This window comes from Octopus sinensis, linkage group LG10 (genome assembly GCF_006345805.1).
Source record: "Octopus sinensis linkage group LG10, ASM634580v1, whole genome shotgun sequence".
NCBI lineage: Eukaryota > Metazoa > Mollusca > Cephalopoda > Octopoda > Octopodidae > Octopus > Octopus sinensis.
In genome coordinates this window covers 68,098,482-68,114,670 of record NC_043006.1, presented here as the reverse complement: position 1 = coordinate 68,114,670, position 16,189 = coordinate 68,098,482, and the positions used below count along the sequence as shown (strand labels likewise).

General features: G+C 37.7%; 1 protein-coding gene across 6 annotated transcripts in view; it reads right to left on the bottom strand.

The window, feature by feature from the left end:
• Positions 1-16,189, bottom strand: part of LOC115216339 (rho GTPase-activating protein 12) — a 152,845-nt gene that overhangs the window by 5,175 nt on the left and 131,481 nt on the right. For all 6 annotated transcript variants that reach the window (XM_036506755.1, XM_036506757.1, XM_036506756.1 and 3 more), the window contains 5 exons: positions 15,710-15,893; positions 14,865-14,963; positions 13,422-13,557; positions 11,680-11,802; positions 1,325-1,504 (listed from right to left, as the gene is read on the bottom strand). In XM_036506755.1, the coding sequence (XP_036362648.1) occupies positions 1,325-1,504; positions 11,680-11,802; positions 13,422-13,557; positions 14,865-14,963; positions 15,710-15,893 (722 nt within the window). The remainder of the gene's footprint in view (positions 1-1,324; positions 1,505-11,679; positions 11,803-13,421; positions 13,558-14,864; positions 14,964-15,709; positions 15,894-16,189) is intronic.

The following is a 16,189-nucleotide window of genomic DNA, read 5'->3' as shown; positions in this document are numbered from 1 at the left end:
TGGTATGCATGGACGACTGCTGGCCTTCCATAAACAACCTAGCCTGGACTTGTACTTTCTAGCTGCAATCCCATGGTCATTCATGACCAAAGGGGGTCACCCAATCCTTTTCACTATAAGCACAAGGCCTAAAATTTAGTGGGAGGGGGATAGTTGATTACATCAACCCTAGTATTCGACTGGTACTTAGATTATCAACCTCAAAAGGATGGCAGGCAAAGGCGACCTCAGCTGCATTTGAACTCAGAATGTAAAGGCAAATGAAAGGATGCTAAGCCTTTGGTCCACACACCAACAATTCTACCAGCTTGCCACTATTTGGTAATAAATAAATGTTAATAGATGAGTCACCATATTCTGATTAGCAGTTGGTGTTCGTGGAGTGGTATCAATGGCAGTGGTAGTAGGAGATATGGTGGTGGTAGTGGTAAGAGTCATGAAGTGCCATCTATAATCCACTCGTGCCAGTACCACAAATAAAGCACCCAGTACACTCTGTAAAGTGGTTGGCATTAGGAAGGGTATCCAGCCATAGAAACCATGCCAAAATAGCCAACGATGATGATGATGATCCTTGGACAGCCCTTCGGCTGACCAGCTTCCATCCATACGTCCAGCTCCTACCCATGCCAGCATGGATAACAGACATTAGATGAAGGTGATTTGGTGATGATGAATTACAACCACAACTGGGTACAAGTAGATAACATGAGGGTGTTTGGAGGAGGACATAGGGTGGCAATGGGTAGGGAGAAGTGGAATAATTATCATAATGAAAATATTGCAAAAACAAACTCAAAAAAAAACAACAAAAATAACTTCTTATGCTGTTTACAGAATAAATGTGAAAAAACATTTAAGCTAGATTATCAGATTATTGCACTAACAGCTTCTTACTGTTATCACTAGAAGCAGTTAGTGCAATAAATGTACTAGTAGGCATAGGAGTGTCTGTGTGGTAAGTAGCTTGCTTACCAACCGCATGGTTCCGGGTTCAGCCCCACTGCGTGGCACCTTGGCCACATAATTTTCTCTTCTACTATAGCTTCGGGCCGACCAAAGCCTTGTGAGTGGATTTGGTAGACTGAAAGAATCCCGTCATATGTGTGTGTGTGTGTATGTTTGTCCCCCCAACATCGCTTGACAACCGATGCTGGTGTGCTTACGTCCCCATAACTTAGCAGTTCGGCAAAAGAGACCAATAGAATAAGTACTAGGCTTACAAAGAATAAGTCCTGGGGTCGATTTGCTCGACTAAAGGCAGTGCTCCAGCATGGCCACAGTCAAATGACTGAAACAAGTAAAAGAGTAATAATATACTTACTGTTGTCTACTGAAAGACGTAGCTTCTGTATTTCAGCGAGGTTACCACTAACTCGGTACAGACCATCTTGCTTAAGTCCTCGGTTTTCAATACTCTTGATGCATAATTTTACAAAGTTTGGCACTGTGGAATTATCTCTGTTGCAAATATCCTTCAGGAGAGCACCGAACGTTGTATCAGCTGAGGAGAACAAATGAGATGTGTCATAATATTGGCAGAAACAGTTTTTTTCTAACATTAAACTGAGGTGTGTCATTAATCATGTTTATAGTTATGTCACATATACACATATATACATACACACAAATATATAAAGATGATGGGCTGTTTCAGTTTCTATCTGGAGCAATAGAGGAAGAGACCAGCTTAAGGTGATAAAGAGGGACTGAACCCAAAACCATGTGGTTAGGAAAGAAACTTCTTAACCACAGGGCCATCACACACACGCACACACACACATGTATTTATATACATACATAAACACGAATAATTAGGTTAGTATTTGTATAAAGAATTGGAAATCATTTCCTCTTTCTCCTTATCATGGTTTTTGTACTCATTTTTCATGTTGGGCATCAAATAGACACGACTTGTTGAAACAGTATTCTCTTTTTATAGTTTTAGTCTAGTAAGACTTGCCTACTTAGCTTACTCAGATATCATGGCCTTGATACACACGCACACACGCACACACACACACACACACACACACACCACACACACAGTGATCCTCCTTGTCTCTCTTCACCCAAATTAATCATTAAAGTTAATGACATTCTTCCTTCATTCCAGCTGTAATTTTAATTAATCTTATATTTACTATAATAGCATCCACTTTATGTTTTCATAGAGAATTTCCCCCCAGTCTTTCTTTTAAGTTGCCACCCTGTCAATATTCACTGAAATTCTATAGAGCTGACAGTCAGCTTTATGCTCAATAATTACAGATGATAGTGTTTTGTTGAGGAGGTCAAATAAGACTGAAGCATACTCAGAGTTGTCCCTGCATTACTAAAGATCAGACTCACATCTGAAGATAAATCTTCATTCAATTATTAACTGATTTTTATTTCAGACTTGCCTCTCTTGACTTTCTCTCCACAAAATATTTAGTCTAATGATTATTACTCCCCATATCATGTGTAATTTTAAGTAAATAAAAAATGCCCAGTCTCACTGTACTATGTTAGTGCTCTTGTCCTATTCTCTCTGTGTCTCTCTCTCTCTCTGTCTCTGTCTCCATTTCCCCAAGTTTTCTCCGTATTCCCTTTTCTTTCATCAGAAACATTTACATCCAAAACATCATGAAACATTCATCAGAAACATATCCAAAACATCATGACACTCCATTCTCTTTACTAGTGTTAAACTAATACCAAATCATTGTACTTTGTTCTTCACAAGCTGCTCTTTCTGAGTTGTTTGCTAACTGTTTATAACGTTACACTAAGTATAATGCAGAGACACATAACCAACGTTAACAGATGATTTGCACACAATAACGGTTACATATAATGATTATATGAGTTAAACTCATGTGGAAAGCAAATAACATTGCAGCTGACCGTTTGGGGTGTGTGACTGTACTGTGGATAACAACAGTATTTCATAGAGCATATTGAAGAGTTGTGATTGGTGAGGGGCAGTACTCTGAGTAACAACACAGTGTTATAGAGAATATTGTAAAATTGTGGTGGGTGAGGAACATACATGAAAGGAAGACACAGAATTTTCACAATAGTGGGTAACGTAATGAATAAACGAAAGTGTGTGTGTGTTTCTACATATGTCTGTGTGTGTGAGTGTACATCAAAATCAAAATCAAATGTCAAGTACATCAAAATCAAATGGAAATTGTAGTTGTGTTCCCCGTGCCAGTGGCATGTAAAAAGTGCCGCCTTGACAGGCTTCCGTGCTGGTGGCACAAAAAAAGGCACCTACCGATCATGGTCGTTGCCAGCCTCCTTTGGCTCCTGTGCCAGTGACATGTAAAAAGCACCCACTACACTCACGGAGTGGTTGGCGTTAGGAGGGGCATCCAGCTGTAGATACAATGCCAGATCAGACTGGAGCCTGGTGCAGCCTCCTGGCTTCTCAGTCCCCAGTCGAACTGTCCAACCCATGCCAGCATGGAAAACAGACATTAATCGATGATGATGATGATATGGTTCAGCTAACTGATTTCTCTAAGAAGCTTACAAAGCTTCAAGTTGCATGGGGCCAAATCAAACTGGTTTGAATTATACATACATACATACAAACATACATACATATATACACAGATACATACATACATATATGCACGCACAGACATGTATGTATCTATGTACATGTACATATGAATTTCCCAGTAGTTGTCTACTTACATATTCCACTTGGTTTTTCAGAAACTGTTTCTAAGTCAGGAGATTGCCAGTTGCTATGAACAGAAGTTTCACTATAATAGGGAACTGGGGAGAAATTCTGCCCATAGATGTAAGCATTTGTATGATAGTTGACATAATTATTTGGGTAGAACTGAGGGTAAATCCAGCCGGAATGAGCAGGCCCATATCCATAATTGTCAATATTATTAGCCATGAGAGTAGTACAGAATTAGCAACTGCTCGGTACGATGTCTTCCAACAAACTGCAGAAACAGTTTTATCAGTCAACGTACATAGGTCAATTATGAAACTAAATTGTTAAATAACCAGGAAAATCTTTTAAAGAGCCAAAACTGATGGAAGGAAAATGATTTTGGTTTGAAGTTTATCCTTGGAGGGAGATTAAGTTATTAATCACATTTAAAGAGGCTGATAATCCTGTTAAAAATAGTTTTATCTTATTAATCACTGATGAATTCTAAAGGACAATGAGAAGAGGTGGGAGTAACAATCTCACACACACATACACATGCACGTTACAGAGACATATATATATGGACATGTGTAAGCTTTAATTAATGTTTATATATATAATACAAACTCAAAGCACATGTCTAAACACATGCCTGAGGAGTTGCAAATTTGCAGACACCACTTGCCACCCTCCCTCCACTAGAAACAGTTGCCTTGAACAATTAACCTCAATTCAAAGACAACAAATATAATATATAAACAGTGCCGATCAAGAGATACAACATGTGTAGGATCAAGGATACAGAGATGAACAAAGTTTCGGATAAATATGATTTACTAAAGAACTGATCTGATGATAGTACAATGATAGTATGTAGAGATGTGTTGTGTTGTGATGTGATGGTGTGTCTCATATGTTATGTTGCACTATCATAGTTTACAGAGATCTTGAGTTTGGTGTTAGTGCATAGAAATTTAAACAGAACCAACAATGGCTATAATAGGTTTCTTATAGCAATCGTACAGATGTGTGAAATTCCAGTGTGTTATAGTTCTGGGAAGAACTGGATGAAGTGTTTAGTGTAGGATGTCAGCAGAAAGACAGTGTAAATGATTAGGGCTGAAATTTCTCTTAGCATGGAATATCAATCCTATCCAATCTTTGTGATGCAGTATTCTTCATGTTACACATACGTAAGAGAGTGTGAGTGTGTGTGTGAGAGAGAGAGAGAGAGAGAAAGATTAGAAAATGTGAGGCATTTCTGGTAGTTTCCACATGTCTAATTTTAATGACTTATTCAGATAGCTGTTCTAAAAATCTCATTAACCCTTTTGCTACCAACTTGCCTGGAAAACCATGGTTGAATGCGACATCAAGACAAGTGTACACAGCATCACAAAGATAGTGTGGCACAAGATATAAGGATACATCGCTATCACTAGAATGTGGCAATGACATGTGCACACCTCACTACAATGAGACACATTATACAACATTCATATTTAAAGACCCACTCTTCTGTACAAATATCCAGTCAGTCATGACAGTGAGTTGTTAGTAAAACTGCAACTGAAATAACTTCGAAGAGACCATTATCATCACCACTAAGGTTTCATTCAAAACCCTAAAACAACATCATTGCATGCTGACCTTGCACAAATTCTCTGTCCCTTTCACACATAACTGCTCAATTTATTTAAGGGTATCTCTTTATAAGGTTACAGAACAAGTATTCACCTTCTGCTTCCCTAGAATTAGGATAAGGAACACTGTAGGGGGTACTAGTAATATATAGAAAGGATCCCTAATTAAATTAATTACTTTATCTAAGGACACAAGGTGTTAATTGACATATCTATAGTGAGGTGTATTTAATGCAGCCAGTATTATGTAAAAAGCTACCATGCTGGTGCTACATAAAAAGACTCCCATGCCTGTGCCATGTATGAGGTACATGTGCTGGTGCCATGTATAAGATATCTGTGCCAGTACCATGTATAAAGCACCTGTGCCAGTGCAACATAAGAAAGCACCCGGTACACTCTGTAAAGTGGTTGGCATTAGGAAGGGCATCCAGTTGCAGAAACCATGCCAACACAGGCAATTGGTGTTTGGTACAGCTCTCCAGCTGGCCAGATCTTGTCAAACCAGCCAATCCATGCCAGCATGGAAAACGGACATTAAAAGATGATGATGATGATGATGATGACAACAATGCAACTCACTTCTACTTAACCTCTATGCCACCATACCCTTCTTGACGCCCTTCATAAACAGTGGCTTCAAAGATCTATTTAATTTAGGTTGTTAATTCTGTGTTAAGTGTTTACATATTCTAGTGGTGGTCACTGTAGAAATCGGCTATTGCCATGGTTACACTGAGTGTAATCAATACAACTTAAAGGCCACCAACTACATACCAGTTGTTTAATGTGTGAACAAAAATGTAGCTCCTTCCCTTTCATATCTGACAAGTCAAACCAGCATGAAGAATCAACAGCTTTCTCCTTCTTTGACATAAATGGTTAATTGAGCTTTTTCATAGGTCAACTATTTTTTTTTTTTGTGTACATACACACAATCACACAGACACACACCAAGAAAACTCAGACATTACGCACACACAGAACTATATGTGTTACATACAACTGCAGCAGAGTTGGCAGTTGACTGTCGCAACTAAACAAGTGGGAAATCTAACCACTCAATATAATTACTGTTAAAGACAGTGGATTTAACATGGTGAGTTTACTGTGTTAAAAGAATGGTTTGATAAGGTAGCAAAGCATTAAATAATCATTATCAGACATTACACTGAATTGATCATTGTGCAGATGGTTTCAAACTTATGAACACTTTAGTCAATCTATGTTAGAAACTTAGATGAGAGTATTTATGTAAACAAGATGAGAAGGTGACTACACATGTACACACAGAAATGACTTGACATTATATAGACAGAGAAATTATAACAAATATACACTCATTATCCAAGAATCATTTTCATTTACAGATCCATTTTTCCATAGTTGCATAGATTGGATGGATCTTCTGTAGAACAGCAGCTTGCCACTCATTTTGGAGACCTCTTCACAAGGCTCAACAATCTGAGATAAAATTGTTTGTGTAAACTTCTAATGGAAGCAGGAAAAGATAAATTTAGCATCCTCAAAAAATTCATTAAATTAACATATATTTCTGGTAAATCTTTTGGTTTATTGCAAAAGAGTACAAGACTGAACTGTTCAAAATAAAATTGAATCCCAGACCTAAATAAAGGCAGACCCCACAAAATTTAATATCAAACTAAAAACTCGTAGAATTAGGTTAATTCCAGGATTAACCAGCTAATTGAATCTGAAGTTTTCTAAAAATATGTCACTACATCTCTAATGCAAACCTTATGTCACAAATTTAACATCAGAATATGTTCAGAAATGTTATGAAAATATTAATTTACAAACTTACATGTAGACTAATTTTTACATACCAATGAAAAGCTGATTTATCAAATATTCCACTCATTGAATTTTAAAGAAAGTTCTTTTCACAACCATCAGCTGAGATCAAGTTCATTTACGCTCTGGCAAATAATAATTCATTGCAACCATGAACCCATTCCAAATTTCATCACCCAAATAGTAATCACTTATGTCTCAACCCTTTAGCATTTTAGACTGGCTGGATACAGCCTCTGACACCAACCCTCATTCTAATCACATCATCAAAGTCTCAAAGCTCTAAGATAATGCAGGATTAATTCAAAACAATAAGAATAAATAAGCACTACTTTATTTACATTATTTATTCGACGGATATTTGTCCTCATCTTGTTTGTTGTTAACACGTTTCAGCTGATATACCCTCCAGCCTTTGTAAATAATGTATATAATTCCTCATCTCTTAAATATAGAACTGAAATAAGCACTACATTTGACAGAGTAATCAAAGTGCAGAAGGGTTAAATCAACAAGATTTTAACCCAGCTGAGTTAAAAGGATCAATCATAAAACTATTATAGATCAGTTTATAACTGATTTCCACAGAATGTTTACCATCATCAATTAAACTGTTTGTTATCTCTTATTTAAGATTCATGAATGTAATATTGTAATATTGTGACTTTTAGAGCCATCCTTCTCAATAATCTTTCACTAGGTGAAATAAATGAGGAGAAATAAATATCAGCGATGCTTTACGTCACACAGAAACTGCAGAAACTACTCAGAGGTTTTGCAAGCTCATCAAAATCCAGTGCAATGCTGGAAACCTTTCCGTATTACCAGCAGATATATCAAGGTTACAAGCATTTCACTCCTTAGCCGGTATGTTTCACCTGAGTAGGGCAGTGAGGACTGAGTTAGTCTTTATCTCTGGAAGGGTTCCACTTGCAGGCTCTTATCAACCATAGCCATCTTGAGATAGTTTCAACTGCTATACCTATATCCTTGATGGCTTTCTTCAGTTGTCTGGGTTCCAGACCGATCTTCTGCAGGAAATAGCACACTAATCATCATCATCATCATCATCATTTAATGCCTGCCTTCCTTGCTGGCATGGGTTGGATAGTTTGACAGGAGCTGGTAGGAGCTTGCATCAGACTTCTGTGTCTGTTTTGGCAGGGTTTTTACGGCTGGATGCCCTTCTTAACACCAAACATCCAGCACAAGCACAAGGAGGGTTAGTTTGACATGGTTTTTACAGCTGGATACCCTTCCAAACACCAACCACTTTACAGTCTGGACTGGATGCTTTTTAAGTGGCACCAGCACTGGCAGGGTCACCAAGTAACTTGTAAGACAGAGATCCATTGAGTGGGGAGGGAGCACTGGAGGAGGGGAACTTGTATCAGATGGTGAAAGGTTATAATGTAAGAGAGATAGAAACAGGTGTCTTGCTGCAGGGGAAGTACTTGGTTACCCGTCCACAGAGAGAGAGAGAGGGGAGAGAGGAGGGAGAGAGAGAGAGAGAGAGAGAGAGAGAGAGAGACTCTAATCGAGATTGAAAACCACAACAGCCAACTTCAGCTGGGAATGGGGCCACATGCCAGCCCTTTGACATATAGGGTGATCTTGCTATATATATATATATAGAGAGAGAGAGAGAATCCTTATCTACTGATACACAAACGGAAAGTTTTAAAGGCTACTACAGGAGTTGTGGCGATTTGTGGTATTTGAGAAGATGCATCAAGCCAAGTAGAATCAGTCATCCGTATATACAGGCTTGTCTTTTACAGGTGCCATTGTCACGTAAAATACACTCGTGTTGGTGTTGCTTACGTGCAAACATGCTGCTGGCATGTAAAAAGCTACCCAGCACACTTTGTGAAGTGGTTGGCTTTATGAAGAGCATCCAGCCATAGAAACCATACCACAACAGATAATCTGGAATCTGGATAGCTCCCTAGCTGGCCACCTTCTATCAAACCGTCCAACCCATGCCAGCATGGAAAACAGACATTAAACGATGATGATAATGACGATGACTACAATTTTAATAAAATAAATTCACAGAGTTATCATCATCATCATCATCGTTTAACATCCGCTTTCCAAGCTGGCATGAGTTGGATGATCTGACTGAGGACTGGCAAACCAGATGTCTGCACCAGGCTCCAATCTTGATCTGGCAGAGTTTCTACAGCTGGATCCCTTCTTAACACCATGAAATATAAAATGCATGGTTTCTTATAGCTATGCTTGAAGAAAGAACTCTAAATGACAAAAAATCCTTTTTTTTAAAACAGGATACGAGAATTTAGTCACAAAGCAAAAACATGTGAGTAAACAAAACAAGTAACTATTTTTTTCTGCAAGTAACATAACCTTAGCCCTAATACAATTAATGAAACAAAAAGAAAGACTGTAAAATCCCTGTTTCTATATATACCGAATTTAAATGTGTATAAGGAACCCCCTAATTTTTGGGACTCAAAATTTGGAAAAAAAGGTTTTGTAAGGGATTATAATACTATTCATGTATAAGAAACTCCCATATTTTTTTAACTTAATTTTTGATGAAAAAGGGTTCCTTATATATGTTAAAATACAGTATATATATTTATATATATTTAGGCATAGGAGTGGCTGTGTGGTAAGTAGCTTGCTTAAGAACCACATGGTTCCGGGTTCAGTCCCACTGCGTGGCACCTTGGGCAAGTGTCTTCCACTATAACCTTGGGCCAATCAAAGCCTTGTGAGTGGATTTGGTAGACGGAAACTGAAAGAAGCCCGTCATATATATATATATATATATATATATATGTGTGTGTGTGTGTGTGTGTGTGTATATATGTATGTATGTGTATATGTTTGTGTGTCTGTGCTTGTCTCCCCCAACATTGCTTGATAACCGATGCTGGTGTGGTTACATCCCCGTAACTTAGCGATTCGGCAAATGAGACCGATAGAATAAGTACTAGGCTTACAAAGAATAAGTCCTGGGGTCAATTTCATCGACTAAAGGCGGTGCTCCAGCATGACTACAGTCAAATGACTGAAACAAGTAAGAGAGAGAGTAAAGAGTATATATGCGTATATATACGAAGGTGCATGGCTCAGTGGTTAGAACGTCGGGCTCACAATCATGAGGTAGTAAGTTCAATTCCCAGAGCAGGCTGTGTTGTGTTCTTTAGCAGGACACTTATTTCACATTGCTCCAGTTTATTCAGTTGTAGAAATGAGTTGTGATGTCACTGATGCCAAGCTGTATTGGCCTTTGCCTTTCCCTTGCCCAGACTTGTGCCTCGGATGCTAACCTTCTAGGTGCAATCTTATGGTCATTCATGACCAAAGGGGATCCTTCTTCCTTTATATATGTATGTGTGTGTGTGTGTATACTCATGCAACCTGAGGAATCTCCTACCACTGCATTTATATTCACACCTTGTACTTTGAGACACTGCTGTGGCACAAATCCACCTCCTTCAATACTATTTCCCCACTCATTTGAGGGACCTTTGTCTTGCAAGTTATATGGTGACCTCACCAGTGTTTGGGGGTGGCACATAAAATGATTGACGTTAGGAAGGACATCCAGTGTAGAAACTATGCCAGAGTAGACCTTGCCAGAGGTGGTGCCAGATAAAATCCATCCAGTCCACTATGTTTAATTTCAATTCCTCTGTAAAACAATGCCGCAGTAACAAGTATTCATCTAACTCATAACGGCAAAGAAATACACAAGTAAAAATCAACAAAAGAATCGGACATATAAATGGTTTCATATGACAGTGAATGCTCGAAAAACTTAGTAAAACATGATGCTAATAAGTGCTTTAACGGGATTTAACATACTGTAGTTAAAACATACTTTACAACCTATTCAACATCCTGGTACTGAGCACTTTATACTTTCAGATGGCTTACTCAGTTTGGTTAGAATCTCCTTCCTGTTCCCACACACTCACACGGATGTGGCTTATTTTTTTACTTACAATTCATGCATCACTCCACTGCCATCATCAAGAAAAAAAAACTCTTTTGTTTGTTTATGTGTGTTGTTTGTATGTGTGGTTTGCATGTGTATGCTGAGTTTGTGTGTGTTGTGTTAGTGTATGTGTATTGCGTGTTGTATTTGTGCATGTGAGTTGTTTGTGTGTGTGTGTATGCGCATTATGTTTGTGTATGTGTGTGATGTGTGAGTGTATGTCTTGTTTGTGTGTGTTGTGTTTGTGATGTTTGTGTGGGTGTTGTGTGTGTGTTATATTTGTGTTTGTGCATGTTGTTTATGTGTATGTTGTGTTTGTGTGCGTGTGTGTGTGTGTGTGTGTCATGTTTCAGTGTGTGTTGTTTGTGCGTGTGTGTTGTGTGTGTGTGTGTCTTGTGCTTGTGTGCGTGTCTTGTGTTTCTGTGTGCATTTTGTTTGCGTGTTGTGTGAGTAGGTGCTATCTTGAGTGTGTATGTATGTTGACCTTTTATGTATGTTATTTATGCATGTCTGTGTGTGTGTTGTGCTTGTATGCGTGTGCATGCATGCTCATATGGCAACAACATATTTGATAAAAGACATACTTTTTAGGATTCCTTTGGCTTCAAGAGACTCCATTGTTGGACGACCAGTTAAAAGATTGGCTAGTTTTTCTCGAATTGTCATTTTCTCGTCATCTTTTCCTTTTTGCCGTTTTGTAGACAGAGCTGTAATGAAAAATGTTTTGATCAACATAAGTTAGACGACCTGGATGTTGCATACTCATGTGTGTGTGTGTGTGAGGAGGGGGTATTAAACTACTATCTTCATCATCATCATATTGTCCACTTTTGTATGCTCAATTGGATGGAATTTGCTGAGGTCAATTTTTCTACATCTGTGCTTCCTGTCACGAACTTGCTAAAACCTCAGCTGTTTTCAAGAAAGATAATATTTCTACTTGACCAGACATGTTTCCATGGAAGATTAAAAATGAAGAACACTGCTTGCATGTCTGCGATACTTGTTTACATCATGCAAAGTCAAGGCAGCAAGAAACAAATACACAAATGCAAGCAAGTACACACACACACAAACATGTGAGGTGTGTATGAAAGATTCTTGATTTGGTCATAAGGAGGTTTCTTCCCTTCTTAATGCAAGTGTATACATTTGCACTCACAAAGAATATTTTACTCCTATTTCTAGCAATGTAGGTGTCTTGACACCCTTAGTCACATTTAGTGATGATTGAATTTTCCTTTATGGTATTAAACTGTGCCCAGCTGTTTATATATATATATATATTATTATTAATTAATGGATTTCATATTAGACTTTTATTAGGTACAACATGTTTCAACCTATCACTCTGGGTCTCTTCAGGTACATTGATGTAGAAGTCTCACAAGAGATTTTTAGTGTTATCTGCCCATCCACTTTGGAAATGAATGAAACCAGATTATTTGGAGAAAAGGAAAGAGAATTACTCAAATGGCTAAGTTTTAGCTTTTAGCACCTAGAGAAGAGTAAAGGATGTTGATGTATTATGAGGTCATGATAAGCCCAGTTAGGACCCTGGTTGCAGTACATGAAGCAAAGCAAATCTGGCTAAAGGTACCCGTATCCAAAGTGTGTTAAAAAGTGTGACAGACAGAATCTTCCGGACTTGTGATATAGATGTGGCAAATAGCAAACCTGAACATCAGCAAGTCAACAACCAGGAAATATTTTGCCTTCTTATTCCTTTACTGGAGCTCTTGGCTGCTTCCCTCTCACCTCACATTGAATACTTTATCCAACACTTCCTCCTCACAACTGCCACCCTGGAATTATCCCCCACCACCACCACCATTACACACACACACACACACACACACTGACCTAGATATTTAACCCATTAGCATTTACATTGGCCATATCCAGCCCAAGTATTCTTCCAGCTTACTATTCAAACTGGCCAGATCTAGCCCCTCACACCTACACTACAATGTCATTCTAAAAATAGTCACATCACTGCTATCTCAAAGCTATGAGAGAACATATGAGTAATTCAAAATAACGTAAATATATAAACATAACATTTGACAGAGTAATCGAAATGTTAAACAGTCAAAATAAACTTGAAATACACTACTTTCATATATCTGATAAAATTTTCAACGGTCAGTGGAAGCAACCTTCCTTATTTCGATACCTTGCAATGAAGCAGAAATGGAATCAAGCATCTGATCAAAATGCTAATCCATGTCTCTACAGGTTTTATCAACATTTTACACCCAGGTGCTTCGACAGAAGAATAATCTGGACAATAAAACAAAATAGTTGATCTGAAATTACAACTGACCTCGTCCTTTAATTTTGGTGGGGAACAATAGTTTGGTCTCTTTTGATGTTCCTTTTGGACTTTTCTGGCTTGCATCGGGAGAGGGTTGCTGTTGATTTGAGGAACTTGACTGCGACCGACTTTCTTCCTGTGTAGACTGAATAGAAAAATAACAAACATGACTCAATATTTCCTCTATAATTGATGTGACAGGATGTACACACACACTACATCTATCTATCTTTCTATCTAACATTTTATCTATCTGTCTCTATATATGTATATGTCTATATATATATATGTATGTATGTATGTATGTAAAGAGTGAAGTGGTGGATTGACAGACAGAAATACATTGTAGATGTGCTTCCATAATGGATTTATTAAATGTTTGTATAATAAATACTCATCATTTTAGTGGCAACTGAAATAGAAATAAATGTTTAAGATGAACAAAGAATATAGTTATGGTTAACTATTGTGCAAGTGGCTGAGCACTCCACAGGCACGTGTACCCTTAAGTAGTTCTCGGGGAGATTCAGCATGAAACAGAGTGTGACATGGCTGGCCCTTTGAAATATGGGTACAAGAGAAACAGGAAGAAAGAGTGAGAGAAAGCTGTGGTGAAAGAACACAGCAGGGATCGATACCCACTCACCCCTGCCAGAGCCTTGTGGAGCTTAAGGTGTTATTGCTCAACATACACTCACACACACATATATATATATAAAAATAAGCAATAAGGATATCCAGAAGCAACAATATCCTTGTTGCTTATTTTGATTTTAATCACCTTACTTTGAAATTGTATAGATAATACTGAACTAAATTCTGGGGCCTCAAATTAAGTACCATATATATATATATATATATATATATATATATATATATATATATATATATATATATATATATAAGAGGCTATGACGAAAGACCGAGACCTCTGGAGATATGCTGTGACTTCGAAGACCCGACAAATAAAGTGAGTTCATGGCTCGCAGGACAGCTTGCTGTGCTAACCTTGGATCGTAGAGTGACCCGCTGTTCTTGAGGAGATCTATTGAGTCAAGTACATCAACATCAAAATAAAAATTCAAATGGAAATTGTAGTTAAGACACCTGTGCCGGTGACACATAAAAAGCACCGTCTGAACGTGGCAGATGCCAGCACCGCCTGACTGGCGTCCGTGTCGGTGTCACGTAAAAGCACCAACCGATCGTGGCCGTTTGCCAGCCTACTCTGGCCCCTGCGCCGGTGGCACACACCTGGTGCAGCCTCCATGGCTTTCAGATCCCGGTCAAACTGTCCAACCCATGCTAGTGTGGAAAACGGATGTTAAATGATAACGATGATGATATATATATATATATATATATCATCATCATATATATTACGTACATACATACAGAAAGTTCAGATGCATAAATAAAGAACCTAAACAATAGAATATCAAAAGAATTTACCATTTCAGAAATAATCATATTGATGTAGACCAACCATTCTTGAATTTTTGTGTTATCATCTGCTTGTAATAAAACTTGGTTGTTCTGTATATCTTCCAGCTGTAAGCATATAATTTGATGAATTATTAAAGTAATTAAGGTACTTGATAATATACAGAATAGTACTGAAAGACATAACTATCCACATATTGTTACAGCACTAACACATTAGTATATAGTACTATCACACTAGTAATGTATATTCATGATCTTAATATCTTGTAGACAAGAATATCAAATAATTAGTGTATAAAGTACTCTTTTGGTATCCTGGAATCAGATTTTTCCATATGACTTAGGGTTAAGGCCAGGAAAATGTTAGTCATCTGCAAATGCATGGTTTTCTTAATGTCGGCCCATTCTGTCGTACAAGTTCAATTATATTTTTGCAAGATAAGAAAGTTAATTTGTAGAAAGAGGATCATTTCTTTATGCAGATTCACTGCATATGCTCAAAGCATGTAGAGAGCAGAATAAAGGTTAAATCTGTTGAAAGAAACTGGTTATAAATAATCACTTATATTTAGAAACATTTGAATGGTTTCCATTCCTTTTACTCATGTTTTGTTCAGTATCTGGTTGTTGTTATTGGTTATTTCAGGGGTAGCTATATTTACTATCACTTCAACTTCTATTGTATGTTCAACATATAAAAAAAAAATGTCAGCTATACAGTTGTATCAGATTTAGTGGTGGAAACTGACAGAGACTTGGTCAAAGCAACTATCATATTCTGTAAGATACATGAAAGTGACTTTTATGAACCATCTATTTGAAGTAAAGAAATAATGCTGACCAAAACTTACAAGGAGAACATTCTTCTTGCTTGAGATATCTTTTGAAGCATGAGAACACTTGGCTCCACCAAGGAATATAATTTGTTCAGGATTTCCATTTTTGGCACCGGGTCCGACTGCAGCAGCACGTTGATCTTTGTAAAATGCAATATTGGAACCAAATATCTTCACATATGATTGACTCCACTTTTTCCTGTAGAGAGATTAGTGGAAAAAATACTGACATTCTAACTCGTTTTAGCATGGAAAGCAATGTAAAACAATGAAAAACTGGCATCAAGTATTCCAAAGCTCAATACCAGTAAGACAAAACAACATTACATGACTCATAGTAGCAAATAAATTCATCATTAGTTTACGACAAAACAGAAATAGGAGTCAACCACTTGCAGCCAACAGTGCTCTCTCTGAAGAAATATAACTTCTAAGTAGAGTCCCTCAAGGAACTGTATAGGGACCACTGTTTTTTGTGGTGGCTTTCTCAGACAT